This window comes from Panthera leo, chromosome A2 (genome assembly GCF_018350215.1).
Source record: "Panthera leo isolate Ple1 chromosome A2, P.leo_Ple1_pat1.1, whole genome shotgun sequence".
NCBI lineage: Eukaryota > Metazoa > Chordata > Mammalia > Carnivora > Felidae > Panthera > Panthera leo.
In genome coordinates, this window is record NC_056680.1 from 58,310,356 (window position 1) to 58,318,090 (window position 7,735).

The 7,735-nt window shown below is 46.6% G+C and overlaps 1 protein-coding gene across 1 annotated transcript; it reads left to right on the forward strand.

The window, feature by feature from the left end:
* The first annotated feature begins 394 nt into the window (after positions 1-394).
* PRR20G (proline rich 20G) lies at positions 395-6,968 on the forward strand. Its single transcript, XM_042927552.1, has 2 exons — positions 395-545; positions 6,274-6,968. Exon 2 carries the CDS (start codon positions 6,306-6,308, stop codon positions 6,819-6,821), a length of 516 nt encoding a protein of 171 aa, XP_042783486.1. The 5' UTR covers positions 395-545; positions 6,274-6,305; the 3' UTR covers positions 6,822-6,968.
* Positions 6,969-7,735: the final 767 nt, after the last annotated feature.

A 7,735-nucleotide genomic window follows, 5' to 3' on the forward strand; every position in this document is an offset into this window, starting at 1 on the left:
CCGGGTTGGTGCCTACCTACCAACCCTTCCAATTTCAGCCCAGATATCCTTCTCTTTGACGCCCGGCCCCAGACCTAATCCGATTTTATTAATCGCTCTCGTGACATCTCCCTTTCACTGGCACTTAACACAACATTAACTACGCATTTTTTTTCCTGTAACGATTAGATCAGTCGATGGGGCGTACCCATCTATGAATGATTGAGTCATGGCGGGCCCATTTGGCCAATGGAAAACTCTAGTCCAATAAACTCCTCCCAAGTCAAGCAAGCCCTGCCCACCTTGGCTCCACCTACCACCCACTTCTATCCAATCGTGTGCCAGGGTAACACCCACCGTCCTATATAAGGGGACTGGGAAGCCCAAGGCTCAGTAGACTTCTTGGAGGCTTGTAGGAAGGACGTCCGACGGCTAAGGTCTGAGCTACAGTCCTGATCTGTGGACACTTCTGGACCCTCAACCCCTTGGACCTCTCTTCCTGAAAGGGTGTCCTGCTCTCCAGGTTTCCAGAGCCAGCTTCGAAGAGTTCAACAGCAGGAGGTCAGGTATGTGTCCGGTGCCCCCTTTTTCTTTTTAAAGTTTATTTATTTATTTTCAGAGAGTAGGGGGGTGGGGGGAGAGAGGAGGGACAGAAAGACACAGAGAATCCCAAATAGGCTCCAGCAAAGACCTCAATGCGGGGCTCGATTCTACCAATGGTGAGATCATGACCCAAGCCAAAATCGAGTCAGAGGCTTAACCCACCGTGCCCCCCAGGCACCCTCAGTTACTTGCTTTCTAACCTTTTCCTGGTTTTTATTTTACTTTTGGTATTTACTTATGTAACTCAGAGATCCCAATAAGGCACATTATGAAAAGCAGCAGCCCCTGCTACTTCTCAACTTCTCACACTTTAGAGACAACCGTTTTCATCTGTTTGGTTTCTTTCAACATCACTTTCTGTTCTCTAAATACCATGTTTACACTATTACTAACTCGGTTTTCCATTTTAGACTTTATTTATGGTCTTCCCTCTGTGGGAGAGGAGGAATTAGCTGTAGTTCCTGCATTCCCACCATCCTCACCGATAGCCGCACTCGCCCCGCCCCCCCCCCACACACCTTCAGGCCCCCACCTCCCCGCAGAATGTCACTATTCAAAATGGGACCATCTAGTCGACCAGGATCACTTTCTCCTTTGGTGCAACTTGAATTTTCCAAAACCTAATACTTGGGCTTTTATCTGCCAATTGACCACTAATCCATTCTCACTCTTCCTCAGTTGTTTTTAATTTTTTTTTTTAACGTTTATTTATTTTTGAGACAGAGAGAGAGAGAGCATGAACAGGGGAGGGTCAGAGACAGAGGGAGACAAAGAATCTGAAACAGGCTCCAGGCTCTGAGCTGTCAGCACAGAGCCTGACCCGGGGCTGGAACCCACGCGAGATCATGACCTGAGCCAAAGTCAGACGCTCAACCGACTGAGCCACCCAGGTGCCCCCCTCAGTTGTTTAAATTCAAACTCAATAGAGTGTCTTATCAATTTCACCTTCTGGTGGCATTACTGCCACACCCTTTTAACCTGCTCCAGCCTAGACTGGCTGCTCTCAGCCAACTTCAGGCTGCCATCCTAGGATCTCCCTTGACCATCATCTGGGGAATTCTTCCCCACTTTGGAATTTTATACCCTCTTAGTCTGTCTTGTTTTGGTTTTTTTTGTTTGTTTGTTTGTTTATTTTTGTTTTTTTGTTGTTGTTTTTTGTTTGTTTGGTGGAGCAAACCTTCTAGTAGCATTCCTGGGGAAACATGCATCCAAAAAAATTATTTGAGACCTTGCATATTTAAAAGTGTCTTTTTTCTACCCTTCTTGATTCATGATAGTTTGGTTGGGTATTGAATTTTAGGTGGGAAATCCTTTTCCCTCAGAATTTTGAAGACAGTTCTTTCTCTCTTTCTCTCTGCTTCTCTCTCTGGAAGTTTTTAGAATCTTCTCTTTGTCTTCATAACTCAAAAAATTTTTTGATAATTAGCTTTGGTAATACTATGCTTCTAATTTTCTTATATTTTATCCCCCTTATTTTTTATTTTTGTGATTTTTTTCTGGGACATTTCCTCAACTTTGTTTTTCAAAATATCCACGGAGATTTTATTTTATTTTATTTTATTTTACTTTATTTTATTTTATTTTACTTTATTTTATTTTATTTTACTTTATTTTATTTTTATTTATTTTTGAGAGAGTGAACACACACACACACACACACACACACACACACACACACACGTGTGAGTGGGGGAGGGGCAGAGGGACAGAGATAATCTTAAGCAGCCTCCAAGCCCAGTGAGGAGCCCAATCTCACAGTTGTGAGATCCCCTCCATGGAGATTTTAATTTCTGCTCTCATAATTTTAATTTCGAATGGGTCTTTTTGTTTGTTTGCTTTTCTGAATGTTCCTTTTAAAAGTGTCTTGTAATTGGGGCACCTGGGTGGCTCAGTTGGTTGAGCATCTGACTCTTGATTTCAGCTCAGGTTGTGATCTCACAGCCCATGGGATGGAGCCCCATGTTGGGCTCTGTGCTGACGTCATTGAGCCAGCTTGGGGTTCTCTCTTCCTCTTCTCCTCCCTTGCTCATGCTCTCTCTCTCTGTCTTCCTCTCTCTCTCTTTCTCTCTCTCTATCAAAATAAATAAATAAATAAACATTAAAAAATAAAAGTATCTTGTAATTGATCCATGGGCATCATTTCTTCTCTTCTCTCTCGAAAAATATTAATGATATGTTTTTTTGAAACTTTCACCTATGGCATAAGCTACTTCCTGCAAGTTGCTTTCTTTCTGTTTGATTATCAGTTTCTTGTCTCACGTTAGTCTTTCTTCTGATGTTTTATGTCCCCTTGTTGGCTGCGCATATTGAAAAAGGGATGCTGAGAAGCTGAATGGTCGCTCTGAGCCAATGAATGGGGCCTGTTGACTGTGGGTTCTGCAGAATTTATGTGGCTGGCCTGCCGAATTGGGGAACCCCAACATGCTGGTTTCTTGGTTTTTGTTTTTTGTTTGTTTGTTTTTCTCTTAGACTTCACAGGCTTCTCAGGGAAGAGTCTTTAGATGCTCTTCAGTGCCAGCTCTGTCATCAGCTAAATCTCCATAGATGTGGATCCAGTCTGGGCTGTCTGTTCCATTCTATCGCTCAGTCATTTATCTCTCTTTGAACATCACACTGTCTTCATTCCTATAGCTGGATGCTGCTTCATGATCTATGATAAACCAAGTACCTCCATCATGTTCTCTTTCCGGAGGGCATTAAAATTTTATAGCTATTGTGAAATTGTTCACCATAACATTTCTGTCCATACACTGAGTGTCCTAAATCTTGTCATCTTTACCAGTCTGATAGATGCATAGCAATGGTACAACTTTTCCTTTAATTTGGATGGCTTCCTTGTAAGTGAGGTTTAGCATCCTATGTGTATAGGGACCATTTGCTTTTTCCCTTTTATGGATGGCCTGTGATTGCTTTCTGCTATTTTCCTCTGTTTAGTTGTTTATCTTATTGATTTTTTAGTGTTCCTGAATTAGGGGGCTTTATCATTTCAGACTTTCTTTGGTCAATGAATGATCTCACACCTCCCTCCCCTCTGCCCCCACTTCTGCTGGGGTTAAATCTAGGTCAACACAGGGAAACATGCTCTGGTCCTTGCTTCTGGTCTGGAAGCTACCCCTTGCTTCTGTTCCTACTGGTGTCTGGCCATTAAGTCCATGCAGGTCTCTCTGAGCCCTCTAGGTCCTATTGGCAAGCCCCCTGCCAGCTCACCCAGGACATTCTTGGTTGCTTCTGGAGTCACATTGAGCTCTGAGCCTGAGTTTGGGACAGCAGATGTAAATGGCTCTGCAGGACCACATGAGTCATTTAAGTGTTGAATAAAGCTTGATATGCCTGAATCTCCCAGGACTCTGATTTCTGAAACTCAAAACCCCCAAATTCAAATGTTTTTTAACTATTATACCTGTCCTTAGTTCCAGAACTCTCCTATAGTGTCCCTTTCTTTCTGTTTATGCCAGCCCCTGAGTGCAGAGAAGATGGGGTCAAAGGAACTAGCAACAGGGCTATGGCCGTGTCTCAGAGCCTGCAACTCCCCACCTCGTGCTGTGGGGACCCTGACCATTCTGAGATTGATTTAAGGTATTATTATGAGTTTGAGCTTTGGTAGCCGAGAAATGGAAAAAAATTCACCCATGAGAGGATCTGATCCTGGCTTTTTTTAATTTTTGGATGATGATTGTAGAGAAAGAAGGCGTTATGTTGAAATGCTCTCAATTTGTTCCATGGCAGTGGGTCTCTTGGAGCCGTTCTTTATGCCTGGTGTTCTCTATTGTTGGGTTCTTGTGTCCCAGGACTGCCCCCCAACCATGACTCAACGACCCCTGGGAAAAGCCCCACATTTGCTGTCTCCTGCTTACCGTCATCACTCACCTGCCATCTTCCCTACCACGCTGCTGTGGAATATGGCCTCTGCCACTGTCCTCATGCTGTTCTCACTGAGTCCGGGGGGCCAACAGAAGTGGCCCCAAAGCAGGCCTGCTCTGTCCCACGTCGCCAACACTGTGGGCAGCTCATCCCTCCCTGATCTGTTCCCTCCATCTTGGATCTGGGTAAACCCTCCCAGTTTCCCTCTGCACCAGTGGCCCTGAAAGGTGCTATGTCTCTACCCTTCCCTTAGAGGTCAGCAGCGGACTTCAGGGTTCTATCAGAGGCGCTCTCTGCTCCTTCATTCTCTCGTACCAATCCCATCAGCTCCCATGGCAGTGATGACCAACTCTGCGTAGATGATTCAAATCCAGCTCCAGCTGAGCCCCGCGTGGAGCCTCAGACTCACATCTGTGTTCTCACATTGCCACTCGGGTGACACAAACCTGCACCTTCTCCCTTGAGCCCTACCTTGGGGAAACAGCCTCCTGGCTCTCTCTGTTGGCGGAAGGCACATGGCGGTGGGGGTGTGTTTAACAAATGGTCAGGAGAGTGCCCTGCAGACAAACAGCATCGGTGGGGGCCCCAGATGCCCCCTTTCATCCAGCCTGTCTTCAGGGGATCCCTGTGGTCCTGCTGTCTTTCCCTTACCTCTTCCCAGCCTTCCTGCCTCTAGGCACTCCCCCTTCTTTTCTCTGTCCACACTTCACTTTCTGGAGTCCAAACATGGTAACTTGCTCCCTTCCTTAAAATCTTTCAATGGTTCTCCTTTGATCTTAGGATCAACTGAAACTTGGCTTAGCTTCAAGGGGTCTTTATGAACTTCTCCCTCCTGCCGTGCTATCCTCCAGCTAGTCCAGTCTTCTTTCCATTCTAGAAGCCTGCTCCCAGTCTCCATCCCCCTGGGAATCCTCCCTCCCTACTCAGCCCTTGCCTTGCTAAATCCCGCTCATTCCTGAGAAGGTCCTGACTTACAGGTTTATGTTGACTCTTCCAGCCAGACTTTCTGGGCCTCCTGCCCCCAAGGACAAGTTAGGATGACACTAATCTAAGCATTTGCTCTTAGAAACCAAGGCTTTGTAACACCCCAGGGGTCGGTGTATCACCATATCAATTCATGGAAAAGAAAACTGAAGCTCATCTCAGGTCAGTTAAGATAGAATTCCAGGCCCTTTGGATTCAAAACCACCTTCCTCATAATACCCTAACACCTTTACTTTCCAACTTGTCACCCATTGGTGACATTATATTTTTTTGTTGCTGTGTTGTGTCTGTCTCTTCTATTGAAATTTAAGCCTGGTGAGGGCAGGGACTGTCACTCTGATTCAAATAGAATCTAGTGAATTCAAAGTGAATCTAGAATAAGCTTACCCATCAGGAAAATGGGGATGGCGATTATTTAGCTGGATAAGTGGTGGGGAGGCCAAGTGAAATGGCCAGTCGGGGGGCACCTGGGTGGCTCAGTCAGTTGAGTGTCCAACTTCAGCTCAGGTCATGATCTCAAGGTTCGTGAGTTCGAGCCCCGCGTCGGGCTCTGTGCTGACAGTGCAGAACCTGGACCCTGCTTCAGATTCTGTGTCTCCCTCTCTCTCTGCCCCTTCCCCACTTGCTCTCTCTCTCTCTCTCTCTGAAATAAATAAACACTTAAAAAATAATTAAAAATTTTCATAAAAAGAAATGACCAGTGAGAGTGCCACACATAACAAGTCCTTGGCATTTGGGGGTCTCCTGGACCACCTCATACCCTCCCCCCCATTATCCTGCCCCCAAAGCTTCCTCAAGAAGCTCTGATTTCTTCTTCCCACTTTCTGCTTCTCTACTTTGCTTCAGGTGTGCATTCTCAGGAGCCAGACTGCTCTGGGATGGAAGCCGGAGGCATCGTGAAAGCAGATGGCCCCGTGAAGCCAGGCCAGCCCTCGAAACCCTTTGCTGTGGTGAAACCTATGAGATGTGTGACCCCGGCTTTCACACCTGACCTCGGAGATAGAGACCAAGGCCATCGTGAAGGAAGGGGAACAGACCTTCACCGAGACCCTGGCCTCCAAGGGAGGCCGAGACGCATGCTGAGACCAGGTCTGCGTGTGGAGTCGGACCGCCGCGATGAGCCCAGACACCACGTGGAATCAGAAGCCACGCAGACCCCATCCCTCCCTTCTACTGGGGCAGCGATGGTGCGACTTACAGCACAGCCTGGGGCGGGAGTCCAGGCGCTGCCCGATGCGTCTGGGTATTGGGTCCTCACCGATGCCCCAACTTCTGGCGTCTATCCCTGCTTGGGGTTCAGACCCTTGGAGGGCTCAACTTTGTTCTTCACGCAGACCCCCTCTGGTACCTTTGTGTACGGGGTCCCAGAATTTTTTACCCACATTGCGCAGTGACCTCCGTCACTTGCCACCAGATTCTGTCTGAGCTGGGTGTTATTCCCAGGCCAGCCAAGTCCCCATCTGTCCCCACTCAGCCCTCCCCCTGCCTTATGTTGTCCAGACTGCACCTGTAAGTTTCTTCCCAGGATCCTGGCAGGGTCACACGCCTGCCCCCCTGTTGTCTCCTCCTTTTGTTTTATCAAAGATGTGTATGAATTTAGTCCCTCAGTGCTTACTGAAATAAATCCGCAATCTCCTCTTGTCCTCTTCTGTCTCAGTCTGTTCGGACTGCTATAATAAATAGCACAGTCTGGGTGGTTTATAAACAACAGACATTTATATCTCCCAGCTCTGGAGGCTGGAAGTCCAGGATCGCCAGCAGATTCTTTGTGAGAGCTCACTTTCTAGTTTATAGATAGCTGTCTTGTGTCCTCACATGGCTGGAAGAGTGAGGGAACTCTCTGGGATCCCTTTTATAAGGGCACTAATCCCATTCACAGGAGCTCAACCTCTTAATACCATCACACCGAGGGGTTAGGATTTCAACGTGAATTTTGGGAAGACACATTCAGTCTATGCGTTCACAGCTAGCTTTTTTTTTTTTTCAATCCTGAGATGTAGAACTGCTAAATGTTTTAGAAAAGTGGACACGGGGGCGCCTGGGTAGCTCAATCAGTTAGGCATCTGACTCTGGCTCAGGTCATGATATCACTGTTCGTGAGTTCGAGCCCCGCGTCGGGTTCTGTGCTGACAGCTCCAAGCCTGGCGCCTGCTTCGGATTCTGTGTCTCCCCCCTCTCTGCTTTTCCCCCACTCACTCTCTATCTCTCTGTATTTCTCAAAAATAAATAAACGTTAAAAATTTTTTTTTTTAATTAAAAAAAGAAAAGCGGACACGGTGAAGGAACAAAAGAAAAAAAAAGGAGAAGT